This window comes from Triticum aestivum, chromosome 2D, assembly GCF_018294505.1.
Source record: "Triticum aestivum cultivar Chinese Spring chromosome 2D, IWGSC CS RefSeq v2.1, whole genome shotgun sequence".
Lineage (NCBI taxonomy): Eukaryota > Viridiplantae > Streptophyta > Magnoliopsida > Poales > Poaceae > Triticum > Triticum aestivum.
This window is the reverse complement of record NC_057799.1, coordinates 653,309,625-653,331,504: the sequence shown is the minus strand read 5'-3', so window position 1 is coordinate 653,331,504 and position 21,880 is coordinate 653,309,625. Positions and strand designations below refer to the sequence as shown.

Below are 21,880 nucleotides of genomic sequence, written 5' to 3'. Positions count from 1 at the left end.
CTCTGTAGCTCGTCGGGCAGTGCGGAGGCTACCATCCTCCTTTGTAGATCATCGGGTGGTGGGAAGGCCCCGTCCTCCACCGGAGCTCGTCCAGTAGTGGGGAGACCGCCATCCCGTGGTAGAGCATGGTGATCTTGCCAGGTTGCAGCCTCCTCCAGCTCGTCTGACCGCGCATGGGGCAGATCCGGGGATGATGTAGGTGGTGTCGGCGCCACATACATGGATCCGACAGGGGACAGACATGTGGGTACGGTCCGTGAGGTAGGTGCATGTTGGGCCGGCCTGGACTACGCCAAGGGGTTGGCATACGAGGTGGAAGGGCTGCTCATGTAGTGTTTGAAGAAATGCCAAGAAGAAAGGGAGAGGAGGAAGAAGAAGAAGACCAAGCCAATTTGCCTGCGTGGCATTTTTTCTACCAACTCAGCCTGATGGGTGGGCCCGGTCAATTAGTGACATCATCCAAATGCTTAGCATATACCATCAATGTTTTTTGCCACGGTTAATTTCTCAGTGTCATGCATTCTGCAATATTTTATAAAGTGGTGGTTTTTTGTGTTGTGTGACACAGATTGTGATGGTTGTGTGTTGATTTTACTCTATTGGCTAAGTACTATAAACAGCTTTTAAAAAAAAAATATCTTTGTTATGCCAATTTAGATCATTATAGTTTATGCTTCTTAGAAATGATGAATTTGTAAACATATAGTTTCTTGGTATTTTTCCAATCTAACAAAATGCAATTAGATACCTCTAATCCCGCAAAAAATAAAAAGACTAGATAGTTGTAAGATACTGAGTCAACAAATAAGGTATCTTGTCCACATACGAGTGGCAATGTAGAGTAGCCCAACAACATACAACCACATACAGGCTCTGCTCTGTGGCCAGAATTGAAGTTAGTGGTTGATTATTAGTGGCCCGAGCGTGAGAATTATTGGTCGATCTTATCGTACCCTACCCCGCTGCCTTGCCTGCTATGAGAATCAATGATCGATCTTATCTAGCAAGACATATTTCAGATTTTTTTTAGGCTAAAATTACAAGATTTTGCAATGCATTTTTGTTTGTAGGAGTCTCATAGTTTACGTTTCTTTGCAAGGATATCCCACCACGTCTTCATCGCGTATTCACTAATTTATCAGTCGAACGTGGTTGATCGGCCCATTCCGTCTATTTATGAGAGCAGACCTGGTCACATGGTCCTGCGTAGTAATGAAGAAGATAATGGAAATTTGTGGCGTGCCATGCAGCATAATTCAAACGATGATCAATGAGTGAGTACAATGGCGTTGCACGCACCTTTCTCCAGGCCCATTCTGCACCGATTTTCCACACACACGATTGATCTAGTTTTAAGGCACACCACGACTTTTCTCCACAGAAGGCCTATAAATGGCGGAACTTGGTGCCATAATCTATCAGGCACCACCCAAGATCGATCATGAAGCCATACATGCCCACGGTACTGAGACCCCCTAGGGTGGTGGCCATCCTGGCCGTGGTCCTGGCGGCGGCGCTCGCCACAGCCGTGAACGCTCAGCAGTGCGGCTCCCAGGCTGGTGGCGCGACGTGCGCAAACTGTCTCTGCTGCAGCAAATTCGGGTACTGCGGCAGCGGCGACGCCTACTGCGGTGCCGGCTGTCAGAGCCAGTGCAGCGGCTGCGGCCCCACCCCTCCCGGCCCCAGCCCCGGCGGGGGCGTGTCGTCCATCATCTCCAGGGACCTCTTCGAGCGGCTCCTTCTTCACCGCAATGACTGCCAAGAGGCCCGCGGGTTCTACACGTACGACGCCTTCCTCGCCGCCGCCGCCGCGTTCCCGTCATTCGGCACCACGGGGAGCACGGAGACGCGGAAGCGGGAGGTGGCGGCCTTCCTGGGGCAAACTTCCCACGAGACCACTGGCGGGTGGCCCGCGGCGCCCGACGGACCGTACGCCTGGGGCTACTGCTTCAAGCAGGAGCAGGGCTCGCCGGGAAGCTACTGCGAGCCAAAGCCGGAGTGGCCGTGCGCGTCGGGCAAGAAATACTACGGTCGCGGCCCCATCCAGCTCTCATGGAACTACAACTATGGCCCCGCGGGGCGTGCCATCGGGGTGGACCTGCTCAACAACCCGGACCTGGTCGCCGCGGACGCGACGGTGTCGTTTAAGACGGCGTTATGGTTTTGGATGACGGCTCAGGCGAACAAGCCGTCGTCCCATGCCGTGATCACAGGCCAATGGACCCCGTCGGGCACGGACAACGCTGCTGGTCGGGTGCCTGGGTACGGTGTCATCACCAACATAATCAACGGCGGGCTCGAGTGCGGTAGGGGGCAGGATGACCGTGTTGCTAACCGGATCGGGTTCTACAAGCGCTACTGCGATGTCCTCGGCGTTGGCTATGGTAACAACCTCGACTGCTACAACCAGAGGCCGTTTAACAGTGGGCTCTCGATGGGGCTTGCCACTGAGTGACAACATACTAAGACTGTGAGCGAGTCCTCCATGCATGGATGTATGAATGTGATCACCCATAAATAAGCTTGAGAAGTACTGTTTGGGTAAATTTCCCATTGTTGTGTGAGTATCTCTCGACTCGGTGTAGAGGTTGAGAATGTTGCATCTTTATTAAAAGGACTTTGCTACACCTACGTAATTTAGCTACGTAAGCTTATGTACTAGCTGATTTGGCCTATTTTCGTTGGATGACAAATTAGGCCCAGGCCCACATCGTGAAAATCGGAGGGGAGGGGGGAGGGGGACGAGACTTGCCGTAGGATGAAGTGGGAGCACGGATGGGAGCATGGGGAGGGAGCAGGCAAGCCGGATCCGGGGGAGGGGGCTGATTAGTTTAGAAAGGAAATTATGTAGATAGATTGCGTAGGTCTAGCATTATTGTTATTAAAAACATGTCCTTCTGTGTTCTTGATACGAGGCACACTTGACCCAAGATTGATTACCGTCATAATATGTGGATCTTGAGCATGTTTCGTGTTGGATAGATAGATATACATCCATGCTTACAGTTTATTTTTGACCTTGGAAGTAACTTTTGCCAAGCGGAATTGAGGGGTAGAAAGTTGAATTTTATGATAAATATGGGGTCAACACAAGTTCCTCATCTTCTATTTTTACTTGGAGACACCAAGCGTCACCAAGAAGGGGTTGGAGCTGGATGGTTTTATTTTGAGATGACACCGGCATCATTGTCGGTGCGACGTCACCGCAATCCTAAAACCTACTCCCTCCGTTCTTAAAACAGTGTACTTTCAACTTCGTTGGAGGGTCAAACTATCTCAAAATTTGACCGAGTTTGTGCAAAAATATATCAATGTTTGTGAAATCAAATAGATATATGATGAAGATATATTTTCATGAATCTAATGCTACTAATTTGATGGCCCAAATGTTGGTGTATTATTGTATAAATCCTGTCAAACATAAAAAAAGTTTGACTTTTCAACAAAGTTTGAAGTACACTTTTTCAAAGACGGAGGGAGTACTACACAAAGAATGAGAGACGAGAATCCCTTCCCGTCTACCTCACAGCACAGGGCAACAGTCGGATCCGAAGGGGCGAGGAGATTGATCTGGCGTGGCGGCTATGATCTTGTTTGTAAGGAAACAAGAAGTCGAGGGTGATGGCTGCAAATTGTTAGGGACTTGATTGCAAGATTATGTTGTTTGTGAGGATGCAAAAAGAATTGTTTGTATGAGAAAGCGGTCGAGGTTGATGCATGTACGTACACCGGTACGGTTGAACACTCGAACTTGAACAGCAGCAGAATTAGCTAGCGTGTAGTGTGAGCACTTGAACATGTATGGTCAAATACATGATTAACATTATTTTTAATATATTTTTTAATGTCTACTTTTCTCCATACACATTTTTCATTTTTATATACATCAGGAACATTTTTTATACATGTTAGCATTATTTCAAATATATATTTTGATGTCTATTTTTCTCATGTAAAGTTTATATTTTTGTACATTGCCTTAACATTTTTCAAATCATGGATTTTTACTTCTTTAAATAATTTTTAAGTTTTGAAATATATGTGTTTCAAACTTGATCATAATTTTGAAATTTAATTATGATTTTCAAAATATAAACAAAATGGGAAAAATGTGCATGACATCATCATTACGTCAGCCAAACAAAAGGTACTGGGCCAGACCACTAACCGGCTACCCGAGGGGAGGCCCACTACTGTGTAGGAGATCTCCTAGTCGGTGCCTATAGTGTGTGTTGAAGAACTTTGTTAGTGTGGGCATGTCTATTTAGATACGGAAGATAGGCAAAATAAGCAAAGTAAACATTGCCTCCTCTTCCATTCCATTATTTATACAAGGAGAAATGATGTTAGTCAACTGCTAACATTTCTAGAGACAAGCATAGATAGAGCAAGAAAAGGGAGCAAAATATAGCACAATTATGTTTAGTAAGGCAAGCAACATGCATGTCTACTTCTCTCTGAAGCCACCGCACCATCCAATCTTTCTGACCCGTTGATGTTTTGAGAAGGCGCCTTCCTTGGAGAAACTCGCTGCTCGACAACTAGGACTGGCCATATGACAGGCAAACATGATAGCCGACTTGGGTCCCAAGCGGGGGAGGGTGCAAAATATAAAAATATACTAGTAACCACTATACTATTATCCATTACATCCAAAGAATACCAAAGATATTAAAAAAAACTCTATTCGCAAGGGCAACTCTACACAACTGACTAATATCATGTATTAGTAAAAACAACCCAATTTGACCGTGATAGTTTTGTTGTGAGAGACTCGCAGGAGATCTTGTATAAAGCCTATGAATAATCAAATTGTATGCACACAAAAGTAAGTTTGGCACCCTTTTTATGTTAGTCGTCGATTATTTTAAGAGATGTATTTTAATTCCAAGTAAAAACATGCACATGTAGTCAACATATCACTAATCCCAAAATTCAAGACCTATGTACCAATGGCACAATTTATATCCTTGAAGTTTCCATAAATATAATTAACCAATAGAAACTGCAAACCACTACTAAGATATTGAATAGACGTTGCACTTTAAAGATATCTACACTGTAATGATATTAGTATATATAGGGACACATGTAGACACACAGAAATACATAAATATACACTACATGAGTTATGTAATTATTAAAGTTTAATCATTTTTTATTACAACATACAATTCAAATTTTGTGGAAACAAATTTATCCATAATAGAAGTCACAATTGTATAGAAAGAATAATAATTCTTATTTAACAATTTTGCATTGTTAATTATCACAACTAAGTATTAAAAATGATACTCAGTAAGAACATATTATAATAAAAATAAATTGAAACAAGTATAAAAGTTTTGTATAAAGATATTTGTTTTATTTCGCCAATTTACTCGCATGATAAAAATAAAATAGCATCAAAAAAAACTTTATCAATATGTAATGCAACAATTACTAAACTATAATTGGTCTGTCGCTCAAACATTTGCGGTGCAGCCTTACTCTTATTTTCAAAAGATGCTTACATATGCCTTTGGAGGAATAACTTCAAGCAGATTAAAGAAAAAAAAACAGTATTGCCACAAGCATAGAACCTAACATAAGGGAACTCAATAAAACCTGGAAGATAAAAAATAATCAAAACTAACCAAATTGTACCTGTGTAATTTTCGCAACTCACACAAGAAGAAGATACACCAGATTGTAATTCATGTGATGAAGGCTTTTAAAAATCATTATGCAACACGAAAAATCTTAGTGTAAGCCTAGTACTAATATAAGGAAAGGAAACACAATAGTAAATTGGTAAGTTAACAGTACAATCGTTGTCAATTTTTAAATGTACATTGTTTGAACAGAAAACAAAAGAACAGAAAGGGGAAATTAGCACACCTTCAGATGAGAGGAGGCATAGAGGCGAGCGTAGCAACGTGGCATAGATTCAGATGGAAAACAAGGGAGAGCAAGGGTTACAAATGAGAAAAGGGGTCTTGGCGAGAGGAGGATTATGAATGAAAATTAAAATAAGTTAAGATTTGAGATGGAACACAGCAACAACATGGAAGAAACAAGCTCAGAAGAATGCAAGAAGAGAAACCTAAAATCACCTTCTTCAGATTGATTCGTGTCGTTCTTTCTGCTCAAAGAGTAAATATCTCAAACGAGAATTTCTTGTCATGCTCCCTTTTAGACTGGAATTGGAAGGGAAAGGGTTAGATAAAGGTGTTACAGCTCTCCAGTGTCCCTACACCCTCATGAATAGTAAATTCAAAACCAATTGAAAACAAAATCAAAAAAGTCTGAAACTTTGGGACATCACACATGATCAAACTTTCGATGATCTTGCAAAGTTTATGCCACAAATAACATTCATGGAGCACTCACCGGAAAATCAAAATCACTGCGCAAAAGTGCACACAAAGACGAGACCTCCTAGTCAGCGCCACGAAGCAAACTGACTCTCACCCCCAGCAGCAGCATGGGTTGGCCCGTTAAAGAGCACCAAATGTTTGAATAAGAGACTGATCCATGTTGACTGCTGATACGTCTCCAAAGTATCTATAATTTTTTATTGTTCCATGCTATATTATATTCTGTTTTGGACATTATTAGGCTTTATTTTACACTTTTATATTATTATTTGGACTAACCTATTAACCGGAGGCCCAGCCCAGAATTGCTGTTTTTTTGCCTATTTCAGAGTTTCGCAGAAAAAGAATATCAAACGGAGTCCAAACGGAATGAAACCTTCGGGAACGTGATTTTCGGAACGAACGTGATCCAGAGGAGTTGGACCCTACGTCAAGACATCAACCAGGAGGGCACGAGGTAGGGGGGGCGCGCCTACCCCCCCCCCCCCGGGCGCGCCCTCCACCCTCGTGGGCCCCACGTTGCTCCACCAACGTACTTCTTCCTCCTACATATACCTACGTACCCCCAAACTACCAGAGACGGAGCCAAAACCCTATTTCCACCGCCGCAACTTTCTGTACCCGTGAGATCCCATCTTGGGGCCTTTTCCGGTGCTCCGCCGGAGGGGGCATTGATCATGGAGGGCCTCTACATCATCTCCAAGGCCTCTCCGATGAAGTGTGAGTAGTTTACCTCAGACCTTCGGGTCCATAGTTATTAGCTAGATGGCTTCTTCTCTCTTTTTGGATCTCAATACAAAGTTCTCCCCCTCTCTTATGGAGATCTATTCGATGTAATCTTCTTTTGCGGTGTGTTTGTCGAGATCCGATGAATTGTGGGTTTATGATCAAGATTATCTATGAACAATATTTGAATCTCCTCTGAATTCTTTTATGTATGATTGGTTATCTTTGCAAATCTCTTCGAATTATCAGTTCGGTTTGGCCTACTAGATTGATCTTTCTTGCAATAGGAGAAGTGCTTAGCTTTGGGTTCAATCTTGCGGTGTCCTTTCCCAGTGACAGTAAGGGCAGCAAGGCACGTATTGTATTGTTGCCATCGAGGATAAAAAGATGGGGTTTATATCATATTGCATGAGTTTATCCCTCTACATCATGTCATCTTTCTTAATGCGTTACTCTGTTCTTCATGAACTTAATACTCTAGATGCATGCTGGATAGCGGTTGATGTGTGGAGTACTAGTAGTAGATGCAGGCAGGAGTCGGTCTACTTGTCGCGGACGTGATGCCTATATACATGATCATACCTAGATATTCTCATAACTATGATCAATTCTATCAATTGCTCGATAGTAATTTGTTTACCCATCGCAATACTTATGCTACCTTGAGAGAAGCCACTAGTGAAACCTATGGCCCCCGGGTCTATTTGCCATCATATTAATCTTTCAACACTTTGCTATTTCTATTTCTGTTTATTTTACTTTGCATCTTTATCATAAAAATACCAAAAATATTATCCTATCATCTCTATCAGATTTCACTCTCGTAAGTGACCGTGAAGGGATTGACAACCTCTTTATCGCGTTGGTTGCGAGGTTCTTGTTTGTTTGTGTAGGTGCGAGGGACTCGCGCGTGGACTCCTACTGGATTGATACCTTGGTTCTTAAAACTGAGGGAAATAATTATGCTACTTTACTGCATCACCCTTTCCTCTTCAAGGGAAAACCAACGCAGTGCTCAAGAGGTAGCAACTGCTCACTCTTTGACCTACTAATAGGTGCACAGTAACTAATACCCTAGTAGATCGATGACCATTGAGTCAAAAAATACAGAGAATTCAAAAGAAATTCACAAAATTTGAACAAGTTCGTAAATGTGAAAAAATTCATGAAAGGAAAAAGTTTGCAAATTTTGAAAATCGCCAAAAATTGAACACAAAGTTCACAAATTTGAAAAATCTCATGAAAATGAAAACAAACATGATTTCAAAAAAATTCACAAAATCAAATCAAAGTTCATGAATTTTATTTCCGCAAAACAAGTTCACAAATTTCAAACAGTTTGCGTATTTGAATTCACGAAAATGAAAGAAAGATCACGAATGTAAGAAAAAGATTCGAATTTTAAAAACGTTTCCCATTTGGAAAATTGGATAAAGGAAAAAACCAAAAAAAACTTGTGTCGGAAAACCCCGAAGGAGAAACCGCCCAGAAAAAATACCTTTTTAGGCAAATAATGTTACATGGACTGACGCTTTTTGTACCTAGTTTTCTTTCTTTAGTGAGGGGTGTGCGCCATTGACGAAAGTCCCTATATGTGGCGCTTGAGGAGCCAAATAGGAATTGGGCTCATGGTACTGCTCGCCCACTATGGGCACTGCCTGAGAGCCGGCCTATCAGAGGTTGCACGGTGGGATTGGGGCACAAATTAACGAAGCTTCCAATAGCTTCCATCTTGTTTGGGGAAGGTTCTGCAACCTTCCGTCGTTTTTTTCTCTCAACTTTTTTCTGGTTTCGGTTTTTGGTCTGTTATTTTGTTTTAAATCCTTTTTATTTTTATTTTTATCTTTGGTGGGTTTGTTGTACCTTTTTTCAATATAATAAAAAATGTTCGAAAATTTCAATTTTTGTTTGAGTTCTCCAATTTTTTCTGAAATTTCAAAAATGTTTCACATATCCAGAAATGTTTGAAAATTCAAAATTACTTGTATAAATGTTCCAAATTTCAAAAAATTAATCACAATTTTCAACTATTATTTTGAATGCAAGAACTTGTTTCACACTTTCTATCATTGTTTCTAACTTGCGAATATTTTCCGAAATTCTGAACATTTTTTAATCCACGAAACAAACTTGAACTCTGCGTGAACATTTTCTGACTACATGAATTTTTGTTCGTGGACATTTTCTGAATTCACAAACATATTTTGTTGCAGAGTGTTTTTCATATCCCCAACCTTTTTGAACTCCGCATGAATATTTTTTCAATTCATGAACTTATTTTGTATTTGCAAACATTTTTGGAATTAGCAAATAATTTCTGTTTTGGCAAACAATTTCGAACTCATGACATTTTTTGGTATGCATGATTTTTTTAAATATGAGATTATTTATAAAATTTGTGAACATATATTAAACTATAATAAAACCAATCAATATGTATCTTTGAGGTAATAAAACCGACCTATGTAAAATAAATAGGTGTAAAAATAATAATAGTAATATAATAAACTACACTACGTGTGGCACGCTGGCTCGCTTGGCCAGTCCATCTAGCAACGTTGAGAGCGATGTATCACTTTTGCGTGAGGCATAGTTGGTCCAATGGAATATATGTCACTCGAGTTGTCACTAGAAAGATAAAATTGCTTTAGTGTAACATAAATTAGTTTAAAATACTGCAGTTAGTTCTTGGGGAGGCGGTGTTTTTGTTCGTTTCCTTGGTGAGTTGTGATGGGTGTTAGGTCCCAGTTTCATGATGTGATTGAGCAGGTCCTTTGACGGTGCTGGCAAAAATATCAGTTTTGTAACATGGTTTCGACCGAGCAGGTCCTTCAACGACCGCGTCATCTCAACTCACTTACATCTTTCATCGGAAAAAAATACCCGCTCGCATCTTCTTCTTTTTTGGCCCTAAGGGAATTTGTTGAACCTAGAGCAGTGGTTCCCATGTAGATGCAGGGACCAAACAAATGTGCGTTTAGTTCTCAAAAACAACAAACGTGCTCTTTCGAAAACTGTCTTGTAAATAGTGTATATATTGGTAATACATGGCAGCTTAGCTCGCGGAGAAGAAAAAAGAATGGAAAAATGACCACGGCCAGGGGACATTGCTACAGTTGCATGTCCACTTTCAGTGGCTACAGCAAACTTTCAGTGGTTCCGTAGACGTGCGTGCATCACATGTACAGTCACGGTCGGTCTCTGTTAATTGCCGGAGTTCTACAAGTCACTATTAATTAGTTGTTACAGTAGTAGCCACAGGCATCGGCAAATGGCTGGCACCATGGAATTGTCTAATCCTAGTGCCCTTGCCTTCTGGCTGAGGAAGAGCGCGATGGAGGGAACAACACGTATACCCCGGCTTGACGACCGGGCTGAAAGTTTGGTCGAAATAAAGGTTCAAAGCGATCGAGGGTACCGTCCCGCTAGAGCTTGAGGCGAAAAATCACGACGTTGAGTTTGGCTACTGCGGCGGTAGGTTAAATCAAATGGTTACTCCTTTTGTTGTCGGAGGAAATACGCAAACTAATGTTTGAACGATGTTTTAAATGTTTACCCAATTGACTAATAACACCTCTAAGCAATTGGAAGAGAATACAAACTAATATGAAATCTAGTCGCTCAAATACGCGGTTGTTTTCGTATCAGTACGTCTCCAAGTTTTAAATGTTATGTATGGGACTAGAAATATGAACTAGTTTCTGGTACGGAGTACACCTACTATGTGGCTCTTAGTTTGATTTGGATTGCTGAATCACTTTTACATCAAGTAAAATCATATTCCGTGCAGGGCTGGTAATAAGAACCCATGGCTGCAATCTAAACCACTTCCTTTCACTTAACCACTTGCCTACCCAACATTAATATTGATTGGATGAGATAACAAGAGAACAACATATAACTAAAGCAAGCAAGAGAGGCGGCGTCTCATCTCTATGTACCTTCGTATTCCTATATATCTAGCTAGCTAAGTCCTGTCTCTATCTAAATTTTGTTTTCCTATATATCTTGCAACATGACAAGATAACAGCACCGTCTTGTCTGTATCGGCCTACATACTCCTCTCGTGGCTAGCTAAGTCCCCAGGGCCCCCAATAAATCATCAGTTGTTAGATGAATGAATGCAAGGATTATTCATCCACCACACGTCAAAATTATGCATGGTTCTATGTGAAAATGATGCATGGACGACTCCAAGCAAAGTCAGTAAATTTCATTGGTTTTCTCACGTTTATATGGGACTTGTATTGGCAAGTTGCCTAACTTGTTCCCGTATGAGTCACTTCCTTTTATCAGTAAACTAAATTGAAACTAAAAGATGTTATTCTATCTAAAATATAGTCAATTAAGGGCATTGGTACTACCCTGAAAGAAGTAAAAAAAAGGAAAAGGAAACCTCATAAAAAATGATTTAAAAACTTGCACATATTGCATAAATCTTACAATATGCAAGAACAACCATGCAATAATGTAACTTTCATAGAATAGTATGATATGCACACAAATTGTAAAACTTTCATGTATATGTCGAGTGTTCGAACAACAGTTAGCGATTGACCATCCCTTTGACATGTTAAAGATTAACTGCATCTCATGTCGGAGAGGCAGAAACGACAAATTTGACCTATGGACGAAACAATATCACAAAATAAACCGTTGACAAAAAAAATTCATCCGGCTGACCCTTTTGTGTAGTGCCCGACAGCTAGGCGTCACACTACACTTGCAGCGCCAGACTGACAGGCGCTACATGTGTGGCCAGCATTAGTGTAGAGCCTAAATCTCAGGCGTTACACACTGACTTAACATTTTTCAGGCAGCCCGGGGTGCTACACTGGCCAAGCGTGTAGCGCCTGTCAGTCAGACGCTGTACAGTGTAGTGTGGCGCCTAGCTGTCGGGCGCTACACAAAAGACTCAGTCGGGTGAAAAAAATTCGCCAACGGTTCATTTTGTGATATTGTTTCGTCCACATGTCAGAACAGTGATTTTTGCCTGTTGGAGATGTTACCCCCCATTTCTCTATCTCTCCCTCACACACACACACACACACACACACAAGAGCACGCATACACAAAGAGAGAAAGACTAAAACAAAGGAAAAGATTGACTCGAACAGAAGCAAAATAACATGCAACTAAGAAATAAAAAAACTACATTTATTAGCCTTTTTATCTCACGGTGTGGCAACGTGCCCAACACGAAACTGTCCTGGCTTTTACATGCATCCCGTCTAGCTTACATACCATATGCAAACTCTTTCCTAAACTGAATTGAAATTCAGCTTGAACTGAATACATCTAGGACCCTATAAAGATGCAATCTAAGACACATCACTACTAGGTTAACTATAATCTATCGTACACATACAAAATTTAGGTTGCACTGTACATGCAGTTAGAATACACACATTTAGACGGTGTCTAGCAGTCGTTGCCTATCTCAGGATCCATGCGCACACGTGCGGATAGCGGCTAGGGGTTTCCTGCTATGAACTCTACCTTATGGGCACGTGCCAAGCCACTTTCATTTTAATCAATACTTTGGCAGACGACATGACAAAAATGTTATTGATGTCTTGGTGGCACAGAAATGTTTCTAGAGATTGACAGTCATTTTTGGTTCGCTCCAACACTTCAACACTATATATGGATCTATGGTACCCTTCCAACAGTTCCATTATTCGCTCTCTCCATTCTGTCTAAGAGCAACTTCATGTGTTACTTTGTTGGTAATATTGTCTATGTCATCAACCAATAAGCCATCATTCAATTATTCGAATAGAGCGTGTCTAAGTTGTCCTATAGAAGGTGAGAGAAAAGTATAAATTTACTCTCTATTTATACCTCACAGCTTGTGCAAGATTTTCTGGTTAACATACATATATACAACCTTGATTTTTTTAACTTGTTTATTTTTGTGCTGCATCATTACATGTAGCCATTGGAGATGACCTAAACGACACATCGAAGCAACAACACTGTGACTTTGCGTCTTTTCTACATGCCACTCACATTAATGGAGGAAAATTACAGTACAACTCTGTTGATTCTGAACGTTTCTAGTCGCCCATCAAATAGCCATTTCATAGATGGTAGCATGTGTTAGAATAAAAATATGGAGTGCATATTGTTTTTTTAGAGAAACAGTACATGTGCAGGTTCTCACAGGTGCACACACTCACATCTACGAGCGCATGCATGCACACCCATCCCTGTGAGTATCTCCAAGAGACCGAGGCGATGAGTCTTGAGATTGACGAAGTCACCATATGTGAGTTATTGTTGTTGGGAACATCACTTACCACTGAAAAAATAAAGTCGTTAAATCCTGAAATAAATCTAGGAATGTGCGAGCACCTCGCACCGATAACATATCTATTTTAGATAAAATGCACAAGGGGTGCTCGGATTTAAATTAATAAAGCAGTACCAACACCAGCCAACTCGAAACTCCACACCAACCTGCCCACAATCCGGAGATTAGTGGGAGAACTCTTCGAAGACGCCTTTGAGAAGGATAACGACGCCCATGGTTTCGTCGCCGCCGTCATCGCCCCTTGTCAAAGACTTAAGCTTTCACCCAGAGTGACCCACAACAGCCCCACCAGACCTTGGAAGACGGCCAGGCACACCAATAGCCCCCAAGGGCCAAGGCCCGCGCTACCTGTGACCCTTGTGTAATACACTATAGTACACATCGCAAAGTTGCAGTACATGTTCTTTTTAGTAAGCTAATTTTATCATCCTTTTTTAAGCTAATCCCATGTGTATACACTAGTAGGAGTACACGACTCCAAATTTGAGCAGATCATTATAACTTTTAGGAACAGGACAACATGCAGGCTAATCCTGTTGTCTTCTTGGTTGAGATCAAATCCCAACAGTGAACGTCTTCGTCACATGGTTCAATGAAGATATGCCACATGGTTCAACGAAGATATGCCACATGGTTCATCAGTATGAACTAATTTATCAATCAGATGTGGCTAATCGGTTATTGTTGGCTACATTTCAACAATTTATGAGAGAAGACATGCACATGGTCCTGTAGTAATGAAGATGATAAGGGGAACTCGTGACATGTCATGTCCAGACTTGAACCAACGAGCAGCACGCACCTTTCTCCACCGATTTTCCACACATAGAATTGATCATGACCAGAGATCTATAAATAGCGGCACTTGGTTGGCGCCATAATCTATCCGGCACCAAGATTGATCCGACCATGCCTATACTGAGAATGAGAGCCTCGGGGGTGGCGGCCATCCTGGCTGTGGTCCTGGCGGCGGCGCTCGCCACGGCGGCCCGCGCCCAGCAGTGTGGCTCGCAGGCCGGCGGCGCGACGTGCCCGAACTGCCTCTGCTGCAGCCGCTTCGGTTACTGTGGCAGCACCTCCCACTACTGCGGCGCCGGCTGCCAGAGCCAGTGCAGCGGCTGCGGCCCCACCCCTCCCGGACCCAGCCCCGGCGGGGGCGTGTCGTCCATCATCTCCAGGGACATCTTCGAGCAGTTCCTGCTCCACAGCAGCCAATGCTCAGATGCCGGCGGGTTCTACACGTACGACGCATTCCTGGCCGCCGCCGCCGCGTTCCCGGCCTTCGGCACCACCGGGAGCACCGAGACGCGGAAGCAGGAGGTGGCAGCCTTCTTCGGGCAGACCTCCCACGAGACCACCGGCGGGTGGGCCACCGCGCCCGACGGCCCCTACTCCTGGGGCTACTGCTTCAAGCGGGAGCTGGGTTCACCGCCCGACTACTGCCAGCCATCGTCAGAGTGGCCTTGCGCGCAAGGAAGGCAGTACTACGGCCGCGGCCCCATCATGCTCTCCTGGAACTACAACTACGGCCCCGCGGGGCGCGCCATCGGCGAGGACCTGCTCAACAACCCAGACCTTGTGGCCACCGATGCCACGGTGTCGTTCAAGACGGCGTTGTGGTTCTGGATGACGCCACAGGCAAACAAGCCGTCCTCCCACGCCGTGATCACCGGCCAGTGGACACCGACGGCCGCAGACAATGCGGCGGGAAGGGTGCCCGGGTACGGCGTCATCACCAACATCATCAACAGGGGGCTCGAGTGCGGCAGGGGGCAGGACAGCCGTGTTGCCGACCGGATCAGGTTCTACCAGCGCTACTGCAACATCCTTGGCGTCGGCTACGGGAGCAACCTCGACTGCTACAACCAGAGGCCCTTCGTCGAGGGGCTTTTGATCCAGCAAGTGACGCAGTAACAACATACTACGATCTAAATCTAGCGTCAGTCCTCGATGCATGCCTGTGTGCATGTGATTACTGATAAATAATCTCGAGGAGTAGTCTATAAGTAAATAAATGGATGAATAAAGTTGCCGTTGTGTGTGAGCATCGCTCCACCCGATCACAGGTTCTTTATTGAAAACATGTCTTCCCATGTATGCATAACTCTACCAAGTAGGTCCTATACCTGGTCACAAGCAAACAGCGAAAATTTCAGAGAATTAAACAAAAAAATTGTGCAAGTAATATGAAAATTAGAGAAAAAAACTTGTACCTGACAGCAGTAACAGTACAAGTTGTAACCCTTAATCCTTACTCAGGTGTGAAGTTTGATAGAAATTAGCACAAGAGGGGGAGCCTTCACAGGAAATCGAGGACATGGTGCAGCTCAAAAACATTAAAGCACAGTTAAGGCCAACCAAACGCATAGCAGCATAAGGAAATCTGCAGGACTTGGCAAAATAATAAGAAGTTCCAATGGAAATATTAACATAACAATCCGATCAACAACATCATTTAACATAACAATCCGATCAACGACGCATTATTAAGTACAATTGCAAATTCTCAACAACACAGTTACTGGGGAGTCACTCACAACATCTATCATACATAACAACTCAAGTTCAGCAGCAATTTATCGGCAAGCGCAGCAAACCCAAGGCCCGTTCTGGCAACGCGGAAGGAAACAAGAACAGCAGCTAGTGGCCAGCAGCAATTTTCTCTGAGTTGTGGCTTCAGGGAGCAATCTCCTTGTCCTTGTCACTAGTTTGCGGCTCGGTGGATATCGGCGAGTAGCCCGGTGCGGTGGGGGAGTAGCTTGCAGTGGGGCTGCATGCTCAAAAGTGATATCATCAGAAGAGCTAACCAATGGTGTGCTTCCATCAAGGGCAGATCGACGAGATAGATAAGCCTGATTACGCACTTAATTTAATTACCTGTAGTTTGGAGAAGTTGGGGTGTAATCTGGGCTAGGTCCTCCAGATCCTGAGGTAGTGATCGGGCTGCAGCATGCACGCAGTGAGTTAGGCAACCCATTGTATTTGTCACAGCAACAGGTGTTCTTTAAGTTGAAACAAGGAGGATGATCAACTGAAATTCGGCTCACCTTGTGGGGCTGTATGACGGGCTTGGTTGCGCATACGACGGTGAGGTGGGCGAGTAGGACGGTGAGGTCGGGCTGCAGAAACAGATATGTGAGCACAAATAAGCACAAGTATTTTGCTTCGAGCATCAACCGATAATAAGGCCAGGGCTATCCACTTTACGGAAAAGAAAACTAAAAATGTATGAATAGAATACCACCAGAAAGTCTATGAACAGAAGTTACAGAATTACCTGTAGTTTGGAGAAGTCTGACTGTACGGGCTCATCATCCTTGGGCTGCTTGGAGAATAGATATTTGAAGGACTGTACTTGGCCGAAGAAGGGCTGTAGCTCGGTGAAGTAGGGCTGTAGCTCGGTGACGTTGGGCAGTAACCAGGCGATGACGGACTGTATGCAGGTGATGTTGGGCTGTACGAGGGCGATGTCGGTTTGTATGAAGGCGACGTCGGGCTATAAGTTGGCGATGTAGGGCTGTATGAAGGAGATGTGGGGCTGTATGATGGCGACGTCGGGCTGTATGAAGGTGATGTCGGGCTGTATGAAGGAGATGTCGGGCTATAAGATGGCGACGTTGGGTTATAAGATGGCGACGACGGACTGTATGCAGGAGAGGTCGGGCTGTATGCAGGAGATGTCGGGCAGTATGCCGGAGAGGTTGGACTGTAGCTTGGCGAAGTGGGGCAGTATGCCGGAGAGGTTGGACTGTAGCTAGGAGATGTGGGGCTGTAGCTCGGAGATGTCGGAGAGTATGACGGACTGGTTGGAGAGTATGATGGACTGCTCGGACTGTAGGAAGGAGAGCCAGGCGTATATGATGGTGATGCAGGGCTATAGCTGGGCGATGCGGGGCTGTATGACGGAGAAGTGGGGCTGTAACTGTGTCCTGGCCCTGGGCTGAACACCGGAGAAGATGGACTGTAACCCCCAGAGGACGGGCTGTAGTTCGACGGCATGGGCGAGAACGCCATGCCGCCAACATACGGCGAGAACTGAGCTTCTGTGAGGGGGGAAGCCCGGAAATTCGGGCTCAGCAATGGCGACATCATTCCATCATGGTACGGTGTCCCGGAGGGTGAACGCGCCGGTGTGACACCATAGTCCAGACTGTCAATATAGCTCGGGAGTTGGAGCTCAATGGCCTGCTTCAGCATCTGGTCATTCAGATACAATCCACACCCTCCTGTACCAATAGGAGCAAGCTGGCCAAGCATAATGTTCTCGGTGACACCTCTCAGGTAATCGGATTCCGCATATACAGCAGCATCAAGCAGGATATCCACCGTCTCTTCAAAAGAACATCTCATGAGGGGCCCTGTGTCGTTACGATTTATGCCGTGCCTGGTAATCGCCATCAGGTGACCTCTGTACGTCATCGTATCGCAGAGAATGGCCAGATGCCGGTAGTTCACATAAGACCCATCAAAAGATATCACCACCCTCAACTCATCCAAGAGGGACCTGCGGACAGCCTCGATGCCAAGAACTTCAATCACTTCAATCAAATGATTACTTGTTGTCCTAGAAGGATCAACGTCCTCATGACACATGACGGCCAAGAGGTTTACACCTTCTGTATCAAGCATCCACTCCTCTTCTCCTTTGAAACCTTCCTTCTCATCAAATTTATTCACCTTCCCCTTTTTGATGAAGACCTTGTTAATATCTGGAATGCCTCGAAGGGCCATCTCAGTCAACATGTTCCCCTCAATCTTCTTGAGGAAGACGTCGTCCTCGGCAGATTCACCCTGTGCCTCTCCTCCTTTCGGAGGAGCTTCGTCGTTTGCAATGCGGACACGAAGGATGAGCTTATCTGCGTTGTCATCGTTGAATATGCATGACAAGTCGTCATCAAACTCATGATTGATCTTCTCTGCAATATCAGCCATGCTCAACTTCTTATCAACCATCATCTCGCGGTTCAGTTCAATACGCAGCAGCCAAGGAGACATCTTATCTGGGTCGACATCCTCATCAGGCATCTCATAGTATGACCTGACAAAGTCCACATCCTCAGGAATGAGGGTTCCTAGAGGATCAGGATCATACCATATCTCAGTGGCATGGGTCACACTTCGTAGCGTGGTGTACTCCAAGGCACACTGGACATTCTTGGCCAATTCTTTCCTGCTGTTCACGAGGGGATTCTATGGTATGTCCCCATTTCTCTTTGTAGGTAAAGATACCGTTGGCATATAATATCACCAGCATGTTTTCATAAACAAAATTAAAAATGTTGATTTTGGTCCAGATGGGTGTCTGCGCAATTTAGCCTTTCTGTTTCCTGCGTCCCTAGTTTAGGTGTGTGTTCAAGCAAAAAAGGTGGGTGTTGATGTTGTTATTGTGTCCTGGAGCCTCGAGTAAAGGGCAAGGACGCAATGCTTGTCTTTCTCATACTGCTCCAAAGAGTAACCGTGGCCTTCTCATGGAGAGTATGATGCCTTGTATAGGTAATTAGTATTATGTCCATGTTGTTGTTGGCTAAATGGTAATGGCACATCAGAATATACACACATGAGTGTATCATAACAATTGGCAGAGTCACCAGAATATATACACATTAAATCTATTGTTCTGTTTTCTCATTGTGCTGCATATGATTCTAACTCCACTATTTCTGTTTTTCTTTACCACCTTATCCAACATTGTAGATTCCTGTATTGATGCATGCCAACTATGAATATGATCTTGTATTAAGCTTTAGCTGGCTGTTAATTATGTTGTGCTAGCTGCTGACTAACCATGGCATGTGGCGGCTGGGTGTTTCTTTTAGGCGCAGGTGACTTGTACACGAAGTTGTACGACTAGCTAAATGGTCATGATTGGCGATGGAGAGCTTGCACCTTGAAGTTGGGATTTTCCAGTTATGTTAATTTCGTGATGGGGTAAGTGACGCTCCAGGACCATGGTTGTGATGTGCTTGGTTTTAGTGGTCCTGATGTTAATTTGCTGCTACTCCAAATTTGCTTACATGCTTGATTAAATTTCATTGTTTGCCAATTAAGTTGCTTGCTTGATGCGCCAAGATTCAGTAGAATCTTGACTATCAATTGGTTTTGTTAGTTTCCTCCCAAGTTAAAGTGAAGTTGTTAGAAATAGGTGGCTGTTATCCAATTGGTTCAGTAGAATAAAAATTGATGGCTGACATGTGTTGTTTGCTATCTTTTATCTCACCTTATGTTGTTAAAGTTATCTTCTCTTGTCTAGGTTTTTGCTGTGGTAACTATTAATTTGGAAGATACAGTGATGGCCAATTATATGTATATATCCACACAACAAATATTCCATATTGTATTATGGTTATGCTACTAGTATCACCAGTAATTTCTAGCTCTAGCACCTTTGTCTTTCTTTACTGTCTTCATATGTACTGTTTGCTCAAAATTAAGTATAAGTTAGGCCACCATGTTAAGGATAACCTGAGAACAGTTGCTCTTGTATGTCTTTATTAAGGTTGGCTAGCCTTATAAATGTCGTTCTTCTTTCATCTATAGGACAATATCATGTATATGTTTTTGTGGTTTGAACTTTGTATATGTTCATTCAGTTTGAACACTGCATGACATGAAGTAGTTATTTTCTGTGTTTTTCTCAACTTGTTTTTGCTGTCACTTCATACATACTTAATTTGTACTTGAAGTTGTGGGTTAACGATGGTGCTTTTGTTCTACTTGAATGCACTGGTACCCCCATCATCGAGCGCATGGAAGCAACGGTGGCAAGATGGTCCGTGTGCGTCATCAAGCACACCATGGCGCTAATTCACCTCCTCACAGATGCCAACTCAATCCAGATCATCGCGATGCTATCATCCTTTGGTATCTCTCTTCGCTCCCTTTATTCTCTCGTGAGTATGCGTGCTCTGACTAGTAATGTTAAATCTTGCCTGTTGAATGGTGGTTGCGGTAGTAGAATGGTATTGTTGTTTAGGCGCAATTTGTTGCAGTGAAGTTTTTTGCTCGACCCGCACATGTGCAATGCATATTCATATCGTGTCCCTGTTTTCTTGTATGAATGAGTATCTCATTTCATATTCATATCGTGTCTCTGTTTTCTTGTATGAATGAGTATCTCATTTTAGCTATCTAGAGAACAAAAAGTATGGTACTAGCTGAATTTGTGTCGTCAATCTAATATAAATAACTGTCATTTTTTGAATGGTCTCTTCTTGGTATATTGGTTCCAGTTTTTCTAATTCTATTCGGCTGATTTTTTTAACGCTAATTCTTCTCTGTTGATTCATCTAATAGGGTGACCGTGGAGGGCATATCACCGTTCTGTTAGCCCAGTCCTGACAGGAGCAGGTGCCTAGTTTACGATCGCTATCGAAGGAGCTCCATGCTGAAGAACATAGCTTGTAATCGTATCTTGTTATTACAATGTGGAGCTTGTAGTCGTGATTGCCTACTTTAAGAGATTGTAGCTAATTATTACACTTGTAGTGCTTCTGGTAGAGCTTGTATATGTTAGAGCTTATTACGTGTAGAGCTTGTAAAGTATATGTTAGAGCTTATTACCTGTTATTTGTACAATAGGAGCTCTGTACTGAATCTGGAGTATTACGTGTGTTTTTTGTTTGTGCCAATTTGAATACTGGTTATATTTTTCCTGTTAAATTGAAATATGAAGAATATGACCTTGCTAGCTGGGGCCCACTTACCAAAACCTGACAATTGGGACCCATTTGACTAGTGCAAAAAAACTGAAGCTGTTGAGGCAAAAAGGCCATGGCCCAGAAATTAAAAAGGCCGAATAGTTGGGCCTGGCCCATATAGCTGACCGAAATTAATAAGAAAAAAATATATGTAAGGCTGAATTGTTGGGCTCAGCCCATGTAAAACACCAAATTGGACCGGGCCGATTCTAATTTACGACCTTTTCAATTGGTCGCAATTTTGCCACGTCGGATCCGACGTGGCCTTGGCAGACAGCCAGTGACCAAAACAAAATGTCGTTGGTTCAACGACCTTTTGTTTTGGCCGTAAACGTCTACGACCTTATCCCGAAGAAGGTCGTTAATTTTAGTTTACGATGGCCAACTTTTGACCATCTTTTTTTGGTCAAAAAAAGGTCACAGATGGAAAACAATGACCATTCAGTGACCAATAGTGATGGTCTCAAGTTGAAGTATTTCTTGTAGTGCATTCATAATGGTTTTGTTCTTCTTTACAGGCTAATTACATGATAAATGCAATTGGAACGAAATGGTAGTAACACAGGAACTGACATAGAGCAGATGTTAGTTGATGAAACCACACACTCCAAGACCCTGCCATTATCACGTATTGAGGACATCACACGTAGTTTCTCCGAGGACCGGGAGATTGGAAGCAGTGGATTTGCAATGGTTTACAAGGTACTCCCTCCGTTCCAAAATAGATGACTCAACTTTGTACTTACAAAGTTGAGTCATCTATTTTGGAACGGAGGGAGTAG

The 21,880-nt window shown here is 43.3% G+C and overlaps 3 protein-coding genes across 3 annotated transcripts; 2 read left to right on the top strand and 1 right to left on the bottom strand.

Annotated features, from left to right (window-relative positions):
- Window positions 1–1,382: 1,382 nt before the first annotated feature.
- On the top strand, window positions 1,383–2,631 carry LOC123055415 (26 kDa endochitinase 1-like). Its single transcript, XM_044479430.1, has one exon. The coding sequence runs from the start codon at window positions 1,442–1,444 to the stop codon at window positions 2,453–2,455; it is 1,014 nt and encodes a 337-aa protein (XP_044335365.1). The 5' UTR covers window positions 1,383–1,441; the 3' UTR covers window positions 2,456–2,631.
- An 11,678-nt stretch (window positions 2,632–14,309) lies between these two features.
- On the top strand, window positions 14,310–15,482 carry LOC123055416 (chitinase 2-like). The gene has a single exon (XM_044479431.1). The coding sequence runs from the start codon at window positions 14,311–14,313 to the stop codon at window positions 15,313–15,315; it is 1,005 nt and encodes a 334-aa protein (XP_044335366.1). The 5' UTR covers window position 14,310; the 3' UTR covers window positions 15,316–15,482.
- Window positions 15,483–15,775: 293 nt separating this feature from the next.
- On the bottom strand, window positions 15,776–18,576 carry LOC123055412 (DNA-directed RNA polymerase II subunit RPB1). The gene is made up of 4 exons (XM_044479427.1): window positions 16,679–18,576; window positions 16,449–16,520; window positions 16,279–16,344; window positions 15,776–16,171 (listed from the first exon to the last, which is right to left on the bottom strand). The coding sequence occupies exons 1-4, from the start codon at window positions 18,424–18,426 to the stop codon at window positions 16,078–16,080; spliced, it is 1,980 nt and encodes a 659-aa protein (XP_044335362.1). The 5' UTR covers window positions 18,427–18,576; the 3' UTR covers window positions 15,776–16,077.
- Between the last annotated feature and the right edge of the window lie 3,304 nt (window positions 18,577–21,880).

Excerpts from the sequence above, each read along its gene's own strand:
- LOC123055415 (XM_044479430.1), top strand. The coding sequence starts at position 1,442 with ATGAAGCCATACATGCCCACGGTACTGAGACCCCCTAGGGTGGTGGCC.
- LOC123055416 (XM_044479431.1), top strand. The coding sequence starts at position 14,311 with ATGCCTATACTGAGAATGAGAGCCTCGGGGGTGGCGGCCATCCTGGCT.
- LOC123055412 (XM_044479427.1), bottom strand. The coding sequence starts at position 18,426 with ATGCCTGATGAGGATGTCGACCCAGATAAGATGTCTCCTTGGCTGCTG. Across the intron at positions 16,521-16,678 it reads CAGACTTCTCCAAACTACAG|CCCGACCTCACCGTCCTACT; the intron begins GTAATTCTGTAA and ends CTGTTTCTGCAG. Across the intron at positions 16,172-16,278 it reads CCAACTTCTCCAAACTACAG|CCCCACTGCAAGCTACTCCC; the intron begins GTAATTAAATTA and ends TTGAGCATGCAG.